At 37.1% G+C, this 26,096-nt stretch overlaps 1 protein-coding gene across 6 annotated transcripts in view; it reads right to left on the bottom strand.

Moving 5' to 3' along the window:
• Positions 1–7,977: 7,977 nt before the first annotated feature.
• The window catches only part of Mob2 (MOB kinase activator 2), a 60,396-nt gene continuing 42,277 nt past the window's right edge, over positions 7,978–26,096 (bottom strand). For 3 of the 6 annotated variants that reach the window (XM_089704295.1, XM_089704296.1, XM_089704291.1), the window contains 4 exons: positions 17,136–17,293; positions 15,644–15,865; positions 8,738–9,273; positions 8,174–8,311 (listed from right to left, as the gene is read on the bottom strand). In XM_089704295.1, coding sequence (XP_089560421.1) covers positions 8,306–8,311; positions 8,738–9,273; positions 15,644–15,865; positions 17,136–17,293 — 922 coding nt within the window. In that variant the 3' untranslated portion in view covers positions 8,174–8,305. Of the gene's footprint in view, positions 8,312–8,737; positions 9,274–15,643; positions 15,866–17,135; positions 17,294–22,044; positions 22,528–26,096 lie in introns of those variants that run through there. The other 3 variants (XM_089704293.1, XM_089704297.1, XM_089704294.1) reach the window with 3 other exon arrangements.

Raw genomic sequence — 26,096 nt, 5'->3', positions numbered from 1 at the left:
TACAGTTCGCCATTTGTTTGGATATACATATTTTTATATATTTCGACAACTAAGTCTTAACTGTGACTTAATACGTATAATAAGTTTATATTCAAGGTCTCGCTAAGCCCCTTTACATTGTAGCCTACAGGTATTAATAAAAAGTATTTTATACACTAATTTTGTTTTATTTCGTTTCCAAAATGTATTTTTTCATCGTGTACCTTCTCAGACATCATATTGTTATGGCTGCTCTGCATTGGCGCGCCCATTCGCAGATCAATCTGCGTGTGTACTGTGTAGTGATTGCGAGATGACTCTTTGGCGCTGCTTATATTTTCCTTTATCGAGTTTCGTTTCGAGCAAGTTGAAGACCAGAATTATATGATATTTAAATGCATGGAAATGTTATAAAAATGAGAAGATTTCTCAAATTCCTATTTGTATATATTTTAGATTAGACTAATGATCAAACCAAAAATAATTAAAATCGGGCTGTAATTCGTGTTCTGTAAATAATTATGACAATGGTAAGCAATTTAAACAACCTGGCAGCGAGTTTAATTTTGTATCTGAAAAATAAACAGTCACTGGGCATAAAAAAAAAGTTTTTCTCAATTTACGGCCTAGCACCATTTCCAATGCAAAATCTACAACATGCTTTTAAATTTTTTTGACATAAGTAAAATTAACAATTATTGTATAAAAGTTATGATAAATGACGGTGTTTTTCATCTTAACATTTTTTTTTCTACGAAATTCAGTCTAAATTTGCCTTTTTTGTCCTAATTTTACTGTATTTTCTATTATTATTTACCTTATATTGACCTTATTTGAAATTTCTAATCTTTAGCCTTATTTATTTAATTTTTTTTACTATTAAAATAGAAAATCGATACGTATGTAGTTATGTACCTTGTTTTAATTTAATTCAATAAGAAGCACCCATTTTCAATTAAAAAAAGACGGGTTGCACTCCGGGAGTGCCGGCAGAAGTGAAAACTTGATTATTAACGTTCAGCATGTTTGATATTTTGGAATGGTATCCGTCTTACGCATGGAATATAAGGGCTTAAAAAAAAAAGTGTGTGCGTGTAACCTTTAGGGTGACAAATCAACATCGAGCTATGCTGCGCTGTACTGCGCTGTGCTGTGTTTGGTCAACTCGCTCGTCTAATATTTTAATGAGGATACAAACAAACCATGCTGTGCTGCGCTGTGTGAGGCTACGCTCTGTTTAAAAACGCAGCAGTCTCGAGCGAGGCGCGCTACCCGCCATGCTGAGCCGCGCTGTGCCGAACTGTGCTATGTTTTTATGGAGCTCTGCCATGCTGCGCTGTGTCGAGCTTATCACTACATAGTATAAAACAAAGTCGCTCTCTCTGTCCCTATGTCCCTTTGTACGCTTAAATCTAATTGAAACTACGCAACGGATTTTGATGCAGTTTTTTTTTAATAGATAGAGTGATTCAAGAGGAAGGTTTATATGTATAATAATATCCATTAAATAGTGGAGAAGTACTGTTATTTTTGAGGTTTCTAATGTGATGTCGTAAAAAATTACATTTATTCCGCTTACATTGCAAACGCAGGCTGAACCCTACGAGTTTTATCAAAATAATGTACTAAGTATTTATACACATTGAAAAGGTCTACAGAAAAGTCCGCGATGGTATATGTCTATCTCTTATGGATAACCCACAATAACTTATTTTTGTCATTTACTTTTTACGACAAATAATGGCTAATTTTCGAAGCGATTTTAACCAATACAACATTAATCCTTAACCAATTAAATACCTTGAATACATTGTTCGTTTAATATAGATCTATATGGCCCTTTACACCGTATAATTTAAGTGAATATTTTCGAAGATATTACAGATTTAAAAATTGCGGGACGTAGCGTTTGCGGCGGTACCGGCCGGCCGCCCGGCTATATATTTTATACCCGTGCGAAGCCGGAGCGGGCCGCTATGTTTTTATATTGTACAACGTTCACAGTTTTTCTGTAGTGTATTTAGTATCAGCATTGCACCCGTGCGAAGCCGGGGCGGGTCGCTAGTTAATAATAATTAAAATGATTTTTAGTCATTCGCAAATATAAAAAAAAAATCGTCTTCAGTGGCAATACTCTTTAGAAAATTCTCCGTATTTTTCACGTATGGTGTGAGGTAACAAGCTACCGTGACTGGACTCTTTTAACGACAAAATAACACATAAAATAACCATATCCGCTTCTTCTTCACTTTCATCTTCATCGGATTCAACTATGTCGTAATGTTTACGTTTTTTTGAAAATAGGGTCATATTTGACGAGATAAACGACTACACGAGCTGCTGATTACTTTATACTGAGCTAGATTGTTAACCTTCCTATACTCGCGCCAATTTTTGTAACACCTATACTCGCGCACGATGTCACAGACCGATAGTGTTTACCCCTACACTATATATATTTACTAAGAAAACCGAAAACTATAACAATTTTTTTAAAGTTTAGGATGTACTGAAACAAAATAGTATTGATCATACTTAGTTTATTAATTATTTTACTGACTTATAGTTTATCACAAATCAGTCCTCGAATTTGAGATGTTTTTCTTAAGTACTAGGGAAAACTAAATTAAAAACAGAACTTCTTTTTCAAAACAAAATAAACTTCTAAATAATAATAATAAACATATCAAAGCACATATTTATCTATGTTTGGCTTAGTTTTGAGCCTTGTCTGTCCATCTTTTCCCAAGTAAAAATCACTGGAACTTTCACTATGTTTTTCCTCAGATATCTCTTCATTGTCATCGTCTTGCTCGGTTTCGTATGTCTCTTCTTGTACCTCCACGTTGTCTTCCACCTCACTGTCATTTTCGTCTTCATAGCAGAACCAGAAATTGATTCTTCCAGCAACAATCTGATTTGATCATCGTTCATTTTGACATGAAGTATGGCCTAAAAAATTGGTCAAAATATACTTTAGAGCAACATTCATACCTACATATATTTTACTATACATACTTCATAAAGTATTCAAAGTCTGTAAAAATATATAAATGTACAAAATATATAATATTAATACTTACACAAAAAGTTGCACCTATACTCGCGTCGGTCTCATGGACCGATTGGCGCCAAATGCTATGACACGTGAACTTCTGCCAACCACGCGACGTGCACTAAAATGAAGTTAGCCCCAAATCCGGAAACTAGCAAGGAACTCGACTTCACAGGATTTACCTGCATAAAAATAATTACGAAAATGTGTTTCGTCGGTCTCACAGACCAACGCGCGAGTATAGGAAGGTTAAAAAACGTAGCTTAAGAAACACAGCACATCACAGCGCAGTACAGCGCAGCATCGTTTAATTGTTAAAAAAACGTAGCTTAAGAAACACAGCACAGCACAACGCAGTACAGCGCAGCATAGCTCGATGTTGATTTGTCACCCTTACGCGCGATTGAAGTAAAACGCACATGTCAATATAACCTTGTTATTGAATATTATAAAATGTCGCAATTGTCAGAAAATTTATTTTTAATTTACTTATTTTAAAAATAATAAATAAACAAGTATATTTAGAGATTTTCAAAAAATTTTGCAATTTAAAATAATGTTTTTAAAACTGTTGAATTTCACTTTGCTATTCACAATTGATCCGTTTGAAAATTTGAAAATAAATAATCCTAATTGATTATGATATTTGCCACTAGCTGGCGTATAAGTCAAGAAGCGTGTAGTATATGACATATACTTACAACCAATCAGAATTATTATTTTTAAATGGCGGAAACTACACAGCGTTACTTCCGTCAGAAAAAAAATCTTGAGTTACTCCCTAGTCGCGCCTAAAGAAGTTTTACTTCAAAAACATCCGTCTTACGCTTTTTCGATCAGGCCACGTGTCCTGACGCGGGTTTATGATTTTATACCCAACGCCGCTAAAGAAGTTTTCACTTCAAAATTCTGCATTTGATGTGCTTTCACATCAAATGTTTGACCACTTTTGTTCAAAATGAGAATGAACAAAAGTGGTCCAAATATCCACCGACTACCACTAACGAGACCTATGATCACTTATAGTCCACTAAATATAGAGTAACTTTCAGTTTAGCACAAAAAAAGTACATAATAAATATATATATTCTTTGCACTTGGGACATATCATGTAAAACTTGCGCGTAGCTACTATGCTGAACATATACGCATTGAAGTAGCAAGAGACGGTGTTTTTAATGATATTGTAGATTTTGTCATAGAACCTGAACATGCTGTGTTGCTACGCGCAAGGATTCGATCCAGGCACGCACGTGCAAGATTGTATTATAATTTCTAACTATTACTGTTCATGTTTATCTGGTATGCGAACTGTGGGTTGCTGTGCCCATGTGATGGTAATTTCCAGCTGCGAATCTAGACAATATTATTGTAGATGATGGTTGAGATATATAATGTTAATTTTTAATCATGTGTTTTAATTAGACACGAATAAAACTATTGTGTAGCATTCTTGCGTTTTATTTCTTCCGGGCCTTTGAACAAAGTCTATTTCAGCGAGAACCTAACATGGGACAGCAAGCGGTATGACACGACGTAATTATGTAGATTAGTTCAAAATGTCCAATGGACAGAATGATATTTACGATATTTTTCGCATAAAAAGGTAAAAAAATATGACTTTTCACTCAGTCATAACTTTTTACCGACAGCATATTTTTGATTGCGGTCTGGTTATAATGACTCAGTATTTAGTAAACTATTTTATTACATAGGTCTCGTTAGGGGTGGACATTTGGACCAAGCTCCATACATTTTTGGTCATTCTCCTTTTACGATGGTAATGAATATATGTAAATATAATAATAGATGAATATAATGGTAATGATGGTACTTATTTTTTTGCACCGTGCGAAACAAGACATTTCAAAGAATAAAAAATCCACGAACTACAAAATAGTTAAAAATAGTAACAATATACAAAATAGTTAATAATAGTAATAGTAATAGTTAATAAAACTACAAAATAGTAATTTATATTGTGTAGAACAAGTTCTCTCATAACACCATTGTATTACCACTTTTCTTGCGAATAAATTAATTTCATTTAATTTCATTTCAATATTTCGATATTTGAGGTTTTGTGAGAAAAGTGTAGTTAACATGAACCCAATTAAAATGATAGTCGATCAGTTCGCTAGATCTTACTCATACATGAGCAAAAGTCGTCAAATGTTTTTTGCTCTAAAAGTAAAAAAAAATTGAAATTTTTCGTTTTGCTCCCGTTTGAAGCCAAGTGTTCGGCGGATGCGCCCGCCAGTAAATGGTAACCAAGACGGTTTAAAGCCTAAAGCCTAAGCGATTTTATCGTATATTATTTAACCGTAATATAATTTAAGTAAACAAAAAAATCAATTCATTTAATTCTGGTATTTGGTCCCTTATAAGTGACTGCGAGCGACGTCCTCGTGTAATGTGTGGGCGATAACGGATTTGTCCGTATGGCTCGGAACTCGGCTCGTGGTGCGGGTAGTCAATGCAGATTTATTTATTTATTTATTTATTTATTTATTTTAATTTGGCACACCAACAATAAATACATTTGACAATGATAAAATTAACATTATTAATTAATTAATATTATGTACTTATCAATGAAAGGTGTACACAGCATTTACAATAATAGATAGTTCTCGAAATTATATAGAATTATTTATGAATTTTATTTTAATTAATGTTATCTATAATTAAGTATTTTTACAATTATTATTAATCAAGCAATTAATAATTTTATGTTTGTATTGTGCAAGAGATCCAAAGAATATATCAAGGTCCGGTATAGATGTGACAATTTGATTATATGCTGCGCACATTCGAGGCAATGGTGCTTGACGTACTAAATTAGTTCGACTCACTGGTAGATCAAAGAGATTATTAATCGGTTTTCTGGGTAAACTATACGGGATTCGAAAAGAGATCCCAGAAACAATATCCTCACAGGTAGTTAAACCATTTACACAGTTAAAAAGAAATACCAGGTCGTGTAATTTACGGCGATCTCTTAACGTCATCATTTTAAAATAATGTAAGCGCTCAGTATATGGACATCGATGTGTGATACCTGGGGAGGCAAAAGCCAAATGTCTAGTGAACGATCGCTGAATCGATTCTAAGCGTTGCGAGTGCACGGCGTGATGGGGATTCCACACAACACATGCGAACTCGAGGTGACTCCGTACGAGTGCATTATATAATGCAATTTTTGTGGATGCTTTAAAGGATGTTGCATTTCTTTTAATAAACCCAGTCATCCTTGCAGCTTTCTTAATTATTGTATCAAGATGAGATGTAAGTTTGAGTTTACTATCCAAGGTTACACCCAGGTCGACAATTTCATACTGGTGAAGGAGAGGAGCATTGTCGATACTGTATGTCGAATTAAATGGCACTTTTTTCCTTGTAAATCGAATGAATGAGCACTTATTAGAGTTGATTATCATATTATTTTTTTTACACCACTGACCTATATTATCTAAATCATTCTGGATAGCAGCTACATCCGCCAAACTGTTAACAGTTTTGTAAATTTTTAAGTCATCAGCGAAAAGTGCGTAATTGCAATGTTTGATAGAATCACAGATATCATTGATGTAAGCAACGAACAGAAGTGGACCCAAATGTGATCCCTGGGGAACACCAGATGTAGCAGTAAACACTTTAGATTTGAAACCTTTTACAACAACTTCTTGACTCCTTTTATCCAAGTAAGATGCAATCCATTGTAAAATAGGACCCGATATACCATAGTTTTTTAATTTTGCGAGTAAAGTCAGATGATCCACCTTGTCAAATGCGCTACTGAAGTCTGTGTAGACTACGTCCATTTGGTTACCGATGTCCATCACAGGCGTCAGGTCAGACAAAAACTTAACAAGGTTAGTTTGCACTGAGTGACCCTTCCTAAAGCCATGTTGATGTGGAGTTATAAATTTATCTAAATATCGAGTCAAAACTGGACAGATCAGCGATTCAAACACCTTCGATAATGAAGATAAGATAGTTATAGGCCTGTAATTATTGACTGCACCTAGGTCGCCCTTCTTGTGTACGGGCACAATTGTAGAGGTTTTCCAATATTCAGGAAATATACCTTGTTTTAGTGACTCATTAATTATTATAGCGAGAGGGGAGGCAATTGCGACAGCAGCGCGCTTAAGAAATACAGGAGGAATTCGATCCGGACCAGCACCTTTATTTATATCAAGTTGTTTCAATTTGAGAAGAACCTCTTTTTTTGAAACAATAACCCTTGCACAAGAATCCCAAGCAGCTTCGCTGTTCTGAACACAAATAGTTGATAAGGGTTCAGAATATATAGAAGAAAAATGCAATGCAAAAAGATTAGCTATAACAGGGCCGTTGGTCGCGATTTTGTCATTTAGGCACACAACAGAAGGTATGGAAGATGTCGGATTGTTGCGTTTACTATATATAAACTTCCAGAAAGCTTTACTATCCTTCGAGATTGCAGATATAGAATGTTTCAATTGGACAGATACATTATTGTGTATTTTTAGATATTTATATGTATATAGGATCTAGGGTGAGTTTTGAAAAAAAAAACAATATAAAACTTCGATAAAGCTTTCAGTTTATTAGTTAAACAAATATCACTTTTATTTACAACCAAAGCAATCACAAATTTATAAACTAATAATCACCTAAAACTACTTAACAGATTGAAATATTTACAATAGAGTAACAATTCTTCAAGTTACGGAACGTACACGCGTCAACTACTCGGTCGAGTCACGGAAGGCATCTCGCAATCGTGAAGCGCCCCGACGGCGGGCCGGTGGCGGGTATGCGGCGGGCCGGGGGCCGGCGGCGGGCCGGGGGCCGGCGGCGGGCCGGGGGCCGGCGGCGGGCCGGGGGCCGGCGGCGGGCCGGGGGCGGCCGGGAGCGGGGCGGCGGCGGGCGCGGGCAGCGCTAGCGGGCGGGCGGCTCGGGCGGCTCGCGCGGCGGTCACGCGGACGCCAGCGGCTGCGTCACCACGGGCGAGCGCCGCCGCGGGGACGCCTCCTCGCCGCTGTCGCCCGCCGCCCCCGCGCCCGCCGCCCCCGCACCGCCCGCCCCCGCCCCCGCCCCCGCACCCCCCGCGCTCGTCGGCTCCGTCAGCCGCAGCGCCACCTCCAGGTCGCGGAGAACCTGTAAACATAACAAGTATGCGTAAGAAAAACAATTCCATATAATTATTATATACACCGCGTGATGCCGTAAATTTAAAAATAAATTTAATAAACAGAGTTTTGATTGCTATCGTAGGAAATGTCATCGCTTAAGGGTGCACTCACACACATCAGTCACCGTCACGGCACGTCACCGGACAGGATTAAAAAAAAATATGTATCAATAGTTCTAGTATGACTCTGTTCCCACACGACAGTCGCCGGCACGAAATCTATCAGTGACGTCCCCGGTCAGGCACGTCAAATAATCTTTCCATACATGTATCATACTTTTATCCCCACTCACCCGGTGCCGTCACGTCTCAGTTCAGTCAGCGTCGTGCTACCGTCAATTGCTACATGTTCTCTAGCGTGACACACGTCTAATCACTCACTAACCTGATGTATGTGTTCAGTCAAACCGGCGACGTGACTGACGGACAACATGACGGTGACTGGTGTTTGTGGATACGTACACAAACCGTCACCGATCAGTCATCGGTGACTTGACGGTGACTGATGTGTGTGAGTGCACCCTTAGTACTTCAGAAGCGCCACCACGTGGAACAGCAGCCGCACCACGCGCCGCACCACCGCCTCGAACTGCGCCGTACTTTAGAGTGGAGCAAGTGGTTTCTGTAGAGGCGTACCTCGGTCTCCTTGGCGTCGAGCAGCGCGAAGCGGCGGTCGAGCGCCGTGAGGTGCGCGAAGGTGAGGTGCAGGTGCGCGTGCAGCCGCAGCAGCGCCAGCTCGCGGAAGTGCGCCGCGTACAGGTGCGCCACCACGTGGAACAGCAGCCGCACCACGCGCCGCACCACCGCCTCGAACTGCGCCGTACTTTAGAGTGGAGCAAGTGGTTTCTGTAGAGGCGTACCTCGGTCTCCTTGGCGTCGAGCAGCGCGAAGCGGCGGTCGAGCGCCGTGAGGTGCGCGAAGGTGAGGTGCAGGTGCGCGTGCAGCCGCAGCAGCGCCAGCTCGCGGAAGTGCGCCGCGTACAGGTGCGCCACCACGTGGAACAGCAGCCGCACCACGCGCCGCACCACCGCCTCGAACTGCGCCGGGAACTCGTTCGCTGTGATTCAACGATTGATTGTCTGTTCTCTCCGACGACCAGATGTCACGTCGGAGAAAACAGACAGATATTCTTTACGTTCTAAATTCATAACATTAATTTTAGGTCCGGAATTCGGAAATCGGTACGCACGTCAGACGGATTTTGATTGAAAAATTTATATCCGAAAGTATATGGGGAACAGGCAAAATTTATGCTTATCTGTGCAATCTGAATTCACATCACATGAGTAAATAAATAGCACGCATGGTTTGTACCAACCCAATAAAGATGTACAGTAGAATCCGTTTATTATGACTCCGTCTATATTACCCAACCGGTTATTATGACGTAATTGCACTACGAAGTTTGGTTTTCATATAAAATTCTTTATAAAAAATCGGATATATTGACTTCCCTTATAGTGACATGCCGCTTATTATGACCCATTTTTAATAAATTATGTCTGGTTATAATGACCGGCATGATTCTTTACACAGAAATATGGAAAGATTATGTTGTCATTGATAGCGATCTCCTCACATCCAAAGAACCCACCGATGAAAATATCGTAGTAATATATAAACATTAGTGCTAAGGAACAACTGGAAAGTGATGGGGAAGAGGAAGTCGAGGAATCACCATTACCTACCGCAGAAGAGGCATTAAAAGCTGCAGAATTATTATCACGATTTGTTCACAGCAATATTGAAAATGATAATTTGACCAAAGCTATGTCTTCTATACACAATAGTTTAGACTATTTTTACAATAAAATGAAAAAACAAAAGCAGACAAAAATTACAGTGTATGTACTTACAGTAATAAAATACACTTGTATATGTTATTAATTATTATGATAATCTGCTGATTACGTGCAATTTTGATTTTGATTTAATATACAGGGTGTCCCACTGTTGGTATACTAAGCTCAAAGGAGGTTATAGTTTTGCATACGCTGAGTACGTAAAAAATACTTATAAAATTCCAGACGCATTTTTTTTTCAAATAGATGAATTCTTAAAACTCTATGTGAACACCCATAACAGGCAACCCGCCCAACTTTACCACCAGCACGTGACCTATCGTTTAAGATTATGTTTTCATAGACTTTTGCCCACAGTAGACTTTCCCGTGCACAAATTTTTAAAAAGGAATAGAGTGGTGAAACTTAATTTCATGAAAGCTGATTATGAAGTTATCAAAAGCAAACTTTATGAAATTGACTGGAATGCGGAATTAGCCACCATAAATAAGGTAGACGATATGGTAGAAAAGTTTTACTCCATTATTAATCATATTATTGAGGACAATGTTCCCAAAAAACATATGCACAAAAATTATTTGTATCCTGTTTGGTATGGTAAAAATTTAATAAAACTTAAAAGAAAAAGAAAAAATAAGAAAAAAATTTATGAAATATAAAAATCCTTTAGATAAACTGGAGTTTAACTTAGCGAGAACTCGATGTCATAACGAGATTAAGCTAAGCTACCAAAAATATCTTAAAAACATCGAAGTTTCTTTAAGTAATAATAATATAAAAGCTTTCTGGTCGTATATTTCCGCCAAAAGAAATTCTAAAGGTATAATACCGGAGGAAATGCTTCTTAATAATGTTGTTTATTCCTCTCCTGCAGATATATGTAGTGCCTTTGTTGAACACTTTTCTTCCATGTATACCAAAAGTAATTGGATTAATTTAGTACAGCTTATAGATGAAACTTCTCCTCGAAATAATAGTTTTGATAGAATTGTATTGGATAACGCCTCAGTGATAAAATCCTTTAGAAAATTGAATATCAATAAGAGCGCTGGACCCGATGGTATCCCTCCTGTTTTCGTTTCTCGTTGTGCTGATTGCCTTTCAGTGCCATTAAACATAATATATAATAAATCTTTAAATAGCGGTTATTTTCCCTCACAGTGGAGGACATCTAATATAGTTCCTATTCCTAAAAGCGGCGAAGCTAGAGATATTCAAAACTACAGACCCATTTCACTGTTATCTGTGTTTGCAAAATGCTTTGAATCGCTGATATACCCATATTTAACATACCACTTAAAGGCCGAATTAATACCTGAACAACATGGTTTTCGTAGTGGGATATGTCTACCTTAACTAATCTGGTCACTTACACTGATGATTTGTGTGATGTTATTGATAGAGGTCAAGAAATAGATGCAATATATATGGATTTTAGTAAGGCATTCGATAAGGTGGATCATTCGCTGCTGCTTAAAAAGTTGTCAAGGGTTGGTATTCATGGTCTAATGTTAAAGTGGTTTGCAACTTACTTAGGCAATAGAACGTCAAAAGTTACGGTTAATGGTTATGAATCGCAGCCATTTGTAGCTACTTCGGGTGTTGCCCAGGGCTCGCACTTGGGGCCTATTCTGTTTTTAATTTTTATTAATGATTTGTCCTATGAAATTAATCACTCAAAATTTATACTATTCGCGGATGACCTTAAAATATTCAAAAATATACATAATACAGAGGATGCTAAATTTCTTCAAGACGATCTAAATCGAATCTCAGAATGGACAGTATCTAATAAGCTACCGTTAAATATAAATAAATGCAAATTTATAAAATTTTCCAAAAAGTTACGACCTCAATCATCTTCGTATTCCTTAAATAATATCATCCTTGAGGAGATAACCCAAGTGCGAGACTTAGGAGTAACATTTGATAAAAAATTAGGTTTTATTCATCATATTAATAATATAGTAACGAAATCTCTAAAACTTCTTGGGTTTGTATGGAGAAATTGCAAAATGTTCAAAAGTGTGCTACCTATAAAAATTGTATATTGTTCATTAGTAAGATCTCTCTTGGAATATTGCTCACCAGTCTGGAATCCATCTTATCGATGTCACCACAGACATGTATCAAGATAGACTAAGCGAGTGTATGTACTTCCCGTGTCCAAACTAAGTTTATGAAACTTACTTGACGCTGGCCTACTCTCAGTCCGCGCTTGCAGTTCGCCAAGGAAAGACGTGAAGCTGAATAAAGTAAAATGCCGAATTGCGCCGTTATAAACTGTAGAAACTCCACAGCTGTGAGTGGCCGAGTTAGCATAGATGTTTCCTTCCACCGGTAAGTAATTTTCTAATCAGAATATGCACTATTTATTTTAAAATCAAATAAAGAATATCTGTGGAAAACGATCGTGACAAACACGGATACCAAATCATACGAAATGATTCGGAATACATTGCGGCTTTTACTTGGCACGGTAAAGATCGCGTCGTATGATAACAAGCAATGAATAGCGTCTTCTCATTTTTCTGTTCTCATTTTTCTGTCCAATTTTGTGGTTAGTGATGTTCATTTGATGCAACAGTTCTCGATTCTAATCGATTTTATAATCGAACAGAAAAATGATAATTTGAAGGAGCAATTTTTCAGAAAAAAAGGCATAGATTTTTTTTGTCATTTAATACGACTTGACCTAGAACTTTTAAGTATTTTAATACAAAGGTACTAAAAATAAATATTATGACATGGACGCCATTAGTTAAAGTGTCATCTTGGGAGTTTTTTAAGAAAACTCCTTATTGCTTAGACTATGTTTGTTTTTTCAGTTTTCCAAGTAACCCGAACATAAAAGGAAAATGGATCGATGCAACGGGACATAAAGATTGATTGATTGACAGTTTCATTACTTTCTTTCGATGGCCTCTCTAGTACGTAGTACATGGTAACTCAATGGGCATATCTAAGAAAAAGCTAAAACACATTAGTTTACTTGTTAGAATATTAAAAGGTTTATAACTTTATTTTATCATCCCTCTGTCTATGGTAATTATCATTTTTCTGTCTTGAATCGATTTAGTAATCGATTACGATTCATTTATTTGACTACCTCTTAGACATAAGACATAGATCTAGTTTGATCTGATTTCTTTCGATTTACTTCGATGGGATAGGACGATACTAGAATCGCCGCGCGAGTGGCGGCCTAATCGATTTAGCGTAAAATGAAATTAACATCACTAAAAAGCGCTCGTGACGTCATAACGCGTCAAGGTCAGTACAAAAAATATGACACGCTTGGTTTTCATACAGATCGCAGTACTTGCGTTGTCTACTTAAATATACATGTCTGTGGATGTCACATAAAAAGACTTGAGTCTGTACAGAAAAAGTTTCTTTATCTACTTACTTTTCATCAGCAAAAACTTAAATCTTTAAAATCATACTACCTCAGATTAAACTTTTTTAAAATGGAAAGTCTTAAACATCGGAGATGGATGGCAGATCAAATGTTGTTATATAAAATTGTTACAAATTCGTATATTTGTCCTAATCTTCTGTCAAAAATTAATATAGCTGTTCCAAGGAGATACTCTAGGAAAACCAATGTATTTTTTGTCAAAAGATATAAATAAATAATAAATAAAATCATCTTTATTTGGTTCTCACAACATTAAAAAGTTACAAAACTCAATTATACTACACTAATATAGAACCAATTTAGGCTTCAACAGCGTCATTGCTAGAGTTTGTCGGGAACATAATAAGTAGATTATTTAATAGCACAAAAGTTGACATCAACTTTCTTAGTTTGTTTGCATATAAAAGCGTCTTACATAAAAATTATACTGATGAGAATAATGTTTTCTGATTAGAATTTATACTACGATTAGAAGCTATAATTTGATACAACTCAAAAATGCATGTTGTATTTGCCTGTAATTGGATCTACATCTTGCTATGCATGCTAATTTATGTCACATACTCAAAATATATTATAAATATAAGATGTACATCTGTTGGCAAATCAAATAAATAAATAAATAAATAAATAAATTAGAGAAGCGGATATGCCGGCTGCGCGAAGCTAGAGATGAAAACATGGATTTTCAGGAAAAAATTAGCAAAAATTTTTTGACGTAATTTTGTTGTTTAAGTATTTTTTACGTGATCAGTGTATGCAAAACTACAAGTCCTTTCGCGCTTAGTATACCAATAGTGGGACTCCCTGTATATGCAAGTATACTATGTTTCTGTATTAAAATACTTAAATATATACATATTTACATAAAAAAGATTTTTCATTTCACATAACGCTTTGTATGACGTCCGCTTATTATGACGTGTTTGTCGATTCCCTTCGATGTCATTAAAAACGGATTCCACTGTATTTACTTTTTATTTTTGCATTATTATTCATACATACAATGCAATAAACAAACCATTATTGATAATAAAATAAAAATGAAAAATATATAATTATAATTAATAATTAAATATTTATGAATAAATATTTCAGGACAATTTTCACATTGTCCTGAAATATTTATTTATTAACTAGACTGCACAGTGCAAATATTTGTTTTGATAAAATGAGATCTATTGCTATATGCATAGGGTAGCTTTTTCCTTATAAGCGGAAGCTAACCAAAAGCTGTCCGAGCGAGAGGTCTTATAACGGTCCTTGTCTAAAGTTTTGACAACTCAACCATCATTGATGTTTGTTTGGTAGTAAGGGTGACCATGAATTTTGTTTGACTGCACCATCTCACAAATTATGTATCGGTCAAATAATATTTACTTAATAATTTTAAATATGTAATGTAAATATTATTTAACTTAAAGACAGCGAGCCCTTTAGCACGTAAGCGATAACGTTACGAAAACTGTATTATTTAGCAAGGAAAGTAAGTAGGAAGTTAGGAAGCGTATCATCAATATAATATGTATTATCAGGACGTTTACACGCCCGTTTTTCAAGCAATTTGTCCCTTATTTTGTTTGGCCATAGTCACCTCATTAGCAAGAGACAAGTTGGAGACGGGAACGCTCTCATTCGGAGCGGTTTTTGCGCCATAGTGCACAGTCTAAATTATTAGTATAACGTCTTAGGGCTGATTTTTCAATCCTTGGTTAAAACTTATTCATCGAATAACGTATTAAACTACCATTTCAAAAATGTATTCAAATTGTCCGTATATGACAGTTTACAGGTGACATTTTAAAATGTTCGTGTAATACTTTATTGGACGGATAAATTTTAACCAAGGATTGAAAAATCGGCCCTTAGTCTTGTAATTTTGTAAACGACAAGCGATAACATCTACCCAGTGGCCACGCACACAATGTGTCATGTGCATGTAGAAATAGACCCATTTGCGCGGTTGTGTGAAGCTTTGTCTCTGTACTATTTATTTACTCGTGTTCAGATTCTGAACTCAGACTTTTTATTTATTATAGGCCATGTGCGGCCGGTCTTAGCAATGTAGACGAGGATAACGTTAGTCTAGCTCGATAGATACGGTTCTATCTACTTGAGCTTATGCTCAAGTTTTTATAGCGTCCGCGTCGTAAAGGTAATGATCGCACCGCTCTTCGAGCGTTACGAAAGGGCCTCTCGCTTACCGTACTTAGTAGGAAAAATAGTCTCGTCGTTGATGGTCTTCTGCGTGTAGGTCATGACATAGTCGACGTACTGCGGCGCCGCGACGCGCGACTTCTTGCCGCGCTCGTCGTACCACGCGTACGAGCGGCCGCCCGGGCCCGCCATGTCGCCGCAGCTGGCCGCCGTGCAGAACTCCGACACGGTGCCGTACAGCAGGTTCACGTGCTCGAACAGCGCCAGCGCTGTAACACGCACACAAGGGGTCACAGGGAGCGAAACGAAGCGTTCGAGTCGACTTTCGGAAGGTTGCGAAAACTCCATTTTAAGTTAAAATGAATTATAAATGCACGGAGTGTCACAAGTTATCTATCGAGGTCACAAGGGCGCGCGCGGTGGCCCCACTGCCGCGGCCGCAAGCTGCACGCTTCCCACGTTTGTCATTGTATACTATTAACGTTACTTCGCTTTTTGTTATCTACAAACCACTGCTGTGTACTGTTCAGATTTTATTTAATTGATGTACACTTATTCTCAAACGTTAAATATTATTAACGTTACGAATACGTGTATTTATCTACGTGCTCAAAATGCTTGTGTATGAACTATCTTTGTATAACGTCTTTAAAGTGTGCTAGCTTGGTCCGAGGACAACACAGTTTGGAAATAATAATTCATTTTATTGTGTACCTTTATTTAATTTTCAGCACATTGGACCATGTCCAAGTAGTGGACCAGGTGATTGAGAAATTCTCAGAATTTAGTAAGCCCTTGTAGCTTTTGCACAATTACTGAAAAACTAGATCCAGACTTCCCAGAGAAGAATCGAAAGAAGCTGCCTAGGCATCAAACTTAAAGATAGAACATCGATTCAAAAAAAAAACACAAGTAGGTATGTGATGCCTTAGGTTTTTCACTGAAGGGAAAATGGAAGTGGGCGGGTCACTTGGCTCGCTACAAAGACGATAGATGGACCCTAAGGTCATTGAAATGGTCGGAGCCAAGAGGCACCAGGACAAGGGGTCGACCAAGGGCCAGGTGGGCTGAGGAAATAGTAGCAGTTGCTAGCGGAAATTGGCTGAACTCAGCCCAAGACTGGGGCAAGTGGCACTCTTTGGGGGAGGCTTAAAAGCCTGCGGGTAAACCCGTACGGGGTCCACATAGAATAACTAGTACTTAACTTTATTAATTTATATAAACTTAACACTAGTATCTCAATTTTTTCTAATAGTGTACTCAAACTGTAATTAGCTTTATTTATTTATTTTATTTTTCACTGTTCAATAGTTTTATTGGATCCTTTTTTCACTTAATCACTTAATGATGAATCACTTAATCAAACTTAAGTATTTTAAATTACTTACTCTGTGATATCCTATTTATATTATTAGCATTATTCTTATGTCTGCATGTTTTATACGAAATCCATTAAAGTAATTTAGAGTATTTGAATTGCCAAACAAATATGTAGATAAGTATAATATAATGTTGTACTATAATTGTTAGCGTACGTACTGTGCGAGGCGAGCCACTCGTTGTAGTCGAGGCCGTGCGGCAGCTCCACCAACTGGCGCATGTCGAGCTCGGGCAGCTTGCGCTCCAGCAGCGCCTCCTGCAGGTACAGCTTGGGGTCGCCGCCGCCCTCGCCCTCGCGCTCCTTGCGGCGGGCCTTCCTGCAACGTGCGAGTGCCCGTTAGTCGCTTGCCGCATTCATCTCGACCGCTATCAGACGCGTCGATCGTATCCAAACAACCCGTCTACTAATTATTCATATTACTACATATGACTTAGGAGTAACTTTTGATAAAAAATTAGGTTTTATTCATCATATTAATAATATAGTAACGAAATCTCTAAAACTTCTTGGGTTTGTATGGAGAAATTGCAAAATGTTCAAAAGTGTGCTACCTATAAAAATTGTATATTGTTCATTGGAATATTGCTCACCAGTCTGGAATCCATCTTATCGATGTCACATAAAAAGACTTGAGTCTGTACAGAAAAAGATTCTTTATCTACTTACTTTTCATCAGCAAAAACTTAAATCTTTAAAATCATACGACCTCAGATTAAACTTTTTTAAAATGGAAAGTCTTAAACATCGGAGATGGATGGCAGATCAAATGTTGTTATATAAAATTGTTACAAATTCGTATATTTGTCCTAATCTTCTGTCAAAAATTAATATAGCTGTTCCAAGGAGATACTCTAGGAAAACCAATGTATTTTTTGTCAAAAGATATAAATAAATAATAAATAAAATCATCTTTATTTGGTTCTCACAACATTAAAAAGTTACAAAACTCAATTATACTACACTAATATAGAACCAATTTAGGCTTCAACAGCGTCATTGCTAGAGTTTGTCGGGAACATAATAAGTAGATTATTTAATAGCACAAAAGTTGACATCAACTTTCTTAGTTTGTTTGCATATAAAAGCGTCTTACATAAAAATTATACTGATGAGAATAATGTTTTCTGATTAGAATTTATACTACGATTAGAAGCTATAATTTGATACAACTCAAAAATGCATGTTGTATTTGCCTGTAATTGGATCTACATCTTGCTATGCATGCTAATTTATGTCACATACTCAAAATATATTATAAATATAAGATGTACATCTGTTGGCAAATCAAATAAATAAATAAATAAATATAGGCGTATTGCTTCTACAGCTCAGAAGATACATACGATATCCTACTAATTACTAATAAATTATGTGGAAAACCATAATCTAACAATTTTTCTTTCTAAGTGCACAGTGCATCAACACTAATTTCCGTATTATTTATTTCACTCATCACAAAAATACAAATCAATTCCTCATAGAAAGTCATCATCGTCAAGCCCACATATTAAGATCCCACTGCAGGATCCTTTGAGGGCTCGGGCCGTAATTCACAGCGTTGAACATGTGTGAACTAGCTGACGTCACATATCAACATCGGACCGATTGGAACAGTGATGATTTCGGAGTGAAGCCTGACGAGGACAGGACCCCCACCTCTGGCTTGCCTTAACCGGCTGGCCAGAGTGGAGTCGCGAGAGCTTTTAGCTCGAAGGGTGGATGCGAATCATAAGTGGCGAGTGGGCACGTGATGCTGGACCCTCAGGGAGCGCGTGATCGTCGTTTAAAATCCAGGGACGCCTCTCCACCCTTAGCTGCTCACAATATGTTGCCCCCTTGTCGCACTATTGCAGCGACTTATTTCGGGGGCCCATACAGTGAGAGGGCGAGTCACCACCTGCCAACATATTTTTACTTTCTTTTAGTAGAAAGGCAGGTGCCATAGTTTCCAATAGTTCCCAAATACCGGCCCATTTAACATCCCACTCCATAGCCCAGTTATTTTGTTTTCCATATCTCGAAATAGTCCTACATCGGCCGCGGACTGCCTAGGACTGTATCTACATATATAGTGCAGTCATGGGCAGGCTGCGGCTGGTGTCCCACAACACAGTAAAGTTCTCATAAGGCCTCTGCGTGTTGGATCCGTATCCCCACGTAAGCCTTCCAAAGGACCGGGTACCTTCCTTATGATGGTACCCGAGTATTATGGATGAGATACACATAATAATAATAATAACATTAATTATTTAAGTTACTTAAAATACATAACAATAACTACGTTAAAAACAACCGACTTCAAAAACGGAAAAGTAAAAAATAAAAAAGATTTGATAGGCACTTAGTATTTAGCCCGTGCACCGACTTCAAACCTATTTAATAAATAGCACATCTAAATAATATGTAGTTATTAATAATATCAAATCTTTTTTATTTTTTACTTTTCCGTTTTTGAAGTCGGTTGTTTTTAACGTAGTTATTTTTATTTAATACTTTTTAGTGTATTTTTCAACACGAATCAAACGAGCCCAAACTCGAAAAAATTGAGTCAATATATTACTGAGTTCCTATGGCCACCTTCCGATTCTATCATCAAATCAGCTCTATTTCATGATATAAATGTTTCATCGCTATCCAATTTACATACGTATACAAGATTTCAGCTCAATATTATGTTACCGGGAAGTGAATCAAATTTACTTGCTACATTTTAAATAAGTCATCAAGTAGGTACAGACAAAAATTCTCATAAAATAAAAACTACTGGGCCTATCCGAATAAAATTTTTATGAGACCAATTCGACACCATTCCGCATCGAATAAAGAATCACGTAAATCGGTTCAGAAACCTCGGAGTAATCGGTGATTATTTGAGCGACCTAAAATTTGATTGAGTGACAACATGATAAAATAAATAAATATTTTTCAGGACAATTTTTCACACACGGCACGATCTGATCCCATACTAAGCCTTCGCTTGTGTTGTGGAAACCAGATGGCTGATAAATATACATATATAATTTTAAATAAATACTTATACATATTATATTTCTTCAGTGCCATGTTTTAAAAAACGTCTGAGGTTTTTGTTGCTCCAGTTGAACCGTTAATCACTTTACTGACACGTAGGTCTACTCTATATTCGTTTTACACTAATACGCTCACTAATAAAGAGATTTATAAAATTATAAATATTCCAAGGAACTTATGATACTCATATATATGTTATAGTCAAAGTCCGATACACAGTCTCTTCGCGGAAGGACTGGTTTATCCTAGGTTTGGCCAAAGCCATCAGGCAATCCCCGAAATACATTTCAATTTCGCCCTTTGCCTGAAGTATTTTTAGTCAAACCCAGGAGCTCCTAACTTTTCAGTCAAACGTCGAAAGTAAATTATTCTGTTTCGGTTTTGGCCTAGTCAATCCTAGAAGCGACTGCAATTCTCGGTCAAACGTTGATCTGAACATGTTTAAACAGGTTCATAATGTCTCTCGCGGACCGCGGTGTTCCGACTAGGAATGGGTCATCGACGCATTTTTCATCAACGAGACTAGACCGTTAAATGTCGTTCATCAACTATTTTTTTATTAATTTTTCATTTTAATTACCTAAGAAATTATTAAAACAATTAACATTAATGCCTCACCATGTCAGAAAAATGATTAATTTTTCATTTTAATTACTTAAGAAATTATTAAAACAATAAACATCAAAATTTTAAAAATGTTATTTTTTTATACTTAATCTTATACAAAATAACCTCCGTATATTCCAAAGCATTTATTTATTTATTTTATACTTTATTGCACATCGTACAAAAGGCGGGCCTAATGCCACACGGCATTCTCTCAAAGCATCTCAAATATAAAAGTGAAAATCAATAATCAATCATATAAGCTGACCAATCAGGTGTCAGAACTGGCAGAGTTAAGCGGTTCTTAAGACTTGAAAGCTGCTTAAATGATAAAATGCATCCAAATATACGAAGATAAGACACTTCATACCTATATCGGAGTTTGACTCGTCAAACCCCGATTTAATAAAATTGTGTTTTGACGTTTGCCTGACCAAATTAGTCTCTCCCAGGTTTGACGAAAATTGTTTAGTCAAAGGCCGAAAATTTACATTTGTTTGGGCTTTGACTAAGTCATTCAGTCTGACCTGAGGATTGACCAGTCCAACCTAGGAGCGCCGGAGCTTCGGAGTTTGCCTATAACATATATATCACTACGTAGGTAATTACGTTGAACTTTTCATTTACATACCTAGGTGTACCTGTAGATTTTATCATAATAGAGCATGGCTATACTTCGTTCAAGAATTTCAATGATTTTCACATAATACCAAAAGTATACGCATTTATAATGTACTAGGTATGTATGTAAAGTCATATAAAATTTATTAAAGTGAAACTTTTATTACATCGTCTCAAACTTTTTGGTCTGTGTAGCGCATGTCGCGTGTATCGCGGCTGCCGAGTAGGTATACCTACTCGGCAGCCGACCGTCACGCGACATGCGCTACACAAAGCAGTGTTCGGAACCGTTCGAACAGTTTCACTTTTACCGTGGTTTCATAAAACCACACAACATTTTTTAATTTAATTCTTACGCCTAGGCGCTAGGTAACTGTTTCAGTGCTGTTACGTTGCCCAATCACAACGCTCACAGACATGATACATTGAATACCAATTGGATTTCGAGAATTATTTTCAAAAGTTTAGACAAATGCAATATTAATGTTAGCTTACATCCGTCGATCATCACACACACGCATTGTTTCAAATCACGCATGTAGATTGTAGGTACCTACCTACCAACTGACAACTTCATGAAAATCTAAGTTTTTTTTTTTCGCAAGCAGGGTTAACCTCATTTCATGGGTACCATCAGTGTGTCAAAGTTCTTCGTTATAAATACAAATGAATGAATGCAGCTGCACATGTCCATATTAATCATGTTACGAGAATATTTTCGTGCGAATAGCACGCGACAGATACAATCTACATTGCATAATATTTATTTTAGCTTAGATAAAATTAATCAATAAGAGTGCATGTACTAACGTTATATAGAGTTTATTCAGTAGTGTCGAAAGCCAGGTAAACAGTATTTTCAAGTATCTATCCATTGCTGGAACTGATTCGGCGCTGCGCATGAGTCGCGGCCTTCGTCACGAAGAAGGAACTAATCTCTCGCCTCTAACGTCACCAAAGGTCAAGCTCTCGGTAACGACGTCACACACTTCTAGTGTTCGATAGTGTCTAATAATGCGCGTAAATTTGCAAACTGGCCGGCGGTCACACTTCCACATCATTATATTAGCAGAACATTAAAAAAATGCAAACAATAACAAATCACATTACCACCATTAAAATTTAATTTCTGTCCTAAGCGGGCTTTTCAATTGTACGGAGAAGAGACGAAAACAACCGTTAATAACGAAAAGGACACGACCTCAAAATGTGACTATAAAACTAAAGGTAGAACAGAAAACCACACATTACGGCAATAAACACTTAAAAAGCACTCGATAACCTCGGGCCGCGTCTCACCTGAAAGGCACGGCCGAGTATAGATAGGAGGGCAGCGAGAACAGCACGCCGAGCACCACCGCGTGACACATTGCGCCGGCGACTGAGCGCGAGTCGGCACTCGGCGAGTAGCGACTAGCGAGCGCGCCCCCCTCCCGCTGCGCCCCGCGCCGCCACTCTTCCCTCGCTCATCGCCCACGTGACATAATCTATTGTACCAACAGTGACACTACCTTGTCAGAACATGGAACGATCGACGAGGGTACAGGTGACGAGTGGTGACTGAGCAAATTGCGTAACGTCATAACAAGTCTGTCGGGTATTTGTCCGTTGCCGGCTGTTGTAATTATTCTGATCCAGAGAAGTTTGCATAGTAGAATTAGGCTAATGTGAATCGGGGAAGAGCTGAAAGTGTCACCGGCGAGCGTTAACCCCGCGCGGCCGTCTGCGGGCGCCCTGCCAACGCACACACCACCTAGTCACACATATCTATCACCTATGACATCCTATATATTTCCTCAATAAGCATTCAACCATCACAAACATTAAGCAGTTATTCGAAATTAAATTAAAATTAATCGAAAATACTCAATACTCATACCAACCTAATACACCTAAAAATTGTGATGAAATACACCGTGAAATGACTATGACATTTTTTATTAATACCGTTTTTGCCCGCGGTTTCACTCGCGTTCTAATAGTAAATCTAAACCATTCTAGTAGTAGTAATAGTAATAATCTATTGCATTTGAGAGAGCGAAATGTTCATCTGCAGCCATGAGGCGGCCACGAGCAACTCAATCACGTCGGCCCGCCTGCTCGCTTTCCACACGGAACTCATTGCTTACATTTTGGGTTAAGCGCGTCGCCTGCGTTCCACCAGGCTCATTCATTCATTCATCAGACAGACAGGCGAGCTACTTTATTTCATAAAATCACAAGAAAGCTATAAGTAGGCTCAAGAATATAACCACTTTTAAGGAAAACTTCTTCAAAAAAACAATAATACGTCCTTTCATCACAGAATTATTCTCACCGAGTTCTCATTACATTACTATGGCCATGGCCGCGGCGTCCCAACGCTTTTTCTAACCGACAATGATTAACGTGATCACTGATTAAACGTAACATCCAACTTTGCTTATGGTCTAAGATCCGAATATGAAACGAAACCTAACGGTTTGATAAGAGAATCAAATTTATTTTATAATAAATTTCATATATTATAAAATAAATTAAAAATGGGTAGACACTAGACAACAGTAATCCTGGACAGAATATTTTTAATTATTTTTTGAAAAATGATTTTTCATAAAATGTTGCAAAATGAAGATAATAATAAAATTTTATACTGGACTTAAAGTATAGAGCATATAGAATGTGCAATCGTAGGGTAGACTATTATTTACCTGGACGAACTACTGGGTAGACAGGTATAAACATGTATGTCAATACTAGTTACTTTCACTAGATTTGATAATAGAAAAAAAATTATATCAGCATAAGCGCTGTTTTATTCTGAACACGATGATATAGGGTAGACTGCAAAAAAATTGGTCCTAATAGGGGTATACAAAATTTAAAAATTTCAATTTCAACGCGTCCGGAAATGAGTGACATATAGATCTGAGGTAAGTATACTGTGTGATGATAAAGGACCGAACAATGCTATTGTGTCTCATGGGATCGTGAATATAAGAAAGTGCGCATGCTCGGTATGTAAACTTTATAGAGAGTAGAGGTACCTCTGCTATCCTCCATATTGTAAACAGCCCCTTTAACCAAACGTCAAAACGCAAATGAAAAGGAATAAAAAGGAATAGAATCCGCTAGCGATGCTAATTGTCATAAGCGTACGATATTTCGCTAAGGATTTGTTCACCCTACCAACGACGAAGACGACCACTTACAAAATTTAACAAAATTGTGAAAAACACACTTAAAATTAAAATATTAAAATTTCCTGTCGTTCTGGTGATTGGAATATTTTTTTGCGAATAATAAATGAAGATTTTTCGTAGAAACGGTGGCTCCTAGAAAAAAATGTATTGGAAGTTTTTTATAGATAATTTTATGATCTACAATTTTGGTCCCAGGTAATTATACGATTAACTTACCATCTCGGCGAAAATCGCAAAAAAACCTATTTTTTTATTAATTGACCTCGAAATTTTTTTCTTTTCGAGTACCAGTATGTCGGGAAATTTTAATATTTTATTTTGAACGAATTTTGTCTGGATGGGAATTTTGGTCGTTGTCGTCGTCGTCGTTGGTAGTGTGACCGAACTTAAAATTGTTATGTATATAATTAATTAATTTGTTAGCAACATTTTTTCAGTTGCTTCGAAATAACGCATACTGAATTCAAATGTCAGTTGCTCCAAAATAACATGTACTGCCCCCCTAGTCAAGTGGCTTTCTGTTAGCGTAGCGTTCAATAGAATAGACTACGAATGTATGAGATTGACGTAAGCTGTAGATACGTTTATCTACAGCCTACGTCAATCTCATACATTCGTAGTCTATTCTATTGAACGCTACGCTAACAGAATGCCACTTGACTAGGGGGGCTGTTTACAATATCGTACGCTTATGACAATTAGTATCACTAGCGGATTCTATTCCTTTTTATTCCTTTTCATTTGCGTTTTGACGTTTGGCTAAAGGGGCTGTTTACAATATGGAGGATAGCAGAGGTACCTCTACTCTCTATAAAGTTTACATACCGAGCATGCGCACTTTCTTATATTCACGATCCCATGAGACACAATAGCATTGTTCGGTCCTTTATCATCACACAGTATACTTACCTCAGATCTATATGTCACTCATTTCCGGACGCGTTGAAATTGAAATTTTTAAATTTTGTATACCCCTATTAGGACCAATTTTTTTGCAGTCTACCCTATATCATCGTGTTCAGAATAAAACAGCGCTTATGCTGATATAATTTTTTTTCTATTATCAAATCTAGTGAAAGTAACTAGTATTGACATACATGTTTATACCTGTCTACCCAGTAGTTCGTCCAGGTAAATAATAGTCTACCCTACGATTGCACATTCTATATGCTCTATACTTTAAGTCCAGTATAAAATTTTATTATTATCTTCATTTTGCAACATTTTATGAAAAATCCTTTTTCAAAAAATAATTAAAAATATTCTGTCCAGGATTTCTGTTGTCTACCCATTTTTAATTTATTTTATAATATATGAAATTTATTATAAAATAAATTTGATTCTCTTATCAAACCGTTAGGTTTCGTTTCATATTCGGATCTTAGACCATTATGGACAATCTACCTACCTTGTGTAATGAATAGTGGCCTAGTAGAATTTATTTATATGTACGTATGGTTAAAATCTGAAGGCCGAGTGCGGGTTGGTAGATGTCACAATATTATGTTAGCGAACTTTTAGATTCTCCGATATGCCGATGTCGCAGTTTTCCTGCGGCGTTTCGAGCAGTGGTGATTTGGATAATATGCAGATAAATCGAAAAATCTATTTATTTCTTGTACGCTCAACCTGTATTGCAACCAGACATTTCCTTTTGTAATTTTTGAATGAATCGATATA

Source organism: Colias philodice, chromosome 15 (genome assembly GCF_061535455.1).
Source record: "Colias philodice isolate Cphi_HAF_F1 chromosome 15, ilColPhil1 Martin Lab GWU primary, whole genome shotgun sequence".
Lineage (NCBI taxonomy): Eukaryota > Metazoa > Arthropoda > Insecta > Lepidoptera > Pieridae > Colias > Colias philodice.
This window is presented reverse-complemented; position numbering and strand designations above follow the sequence as displayed.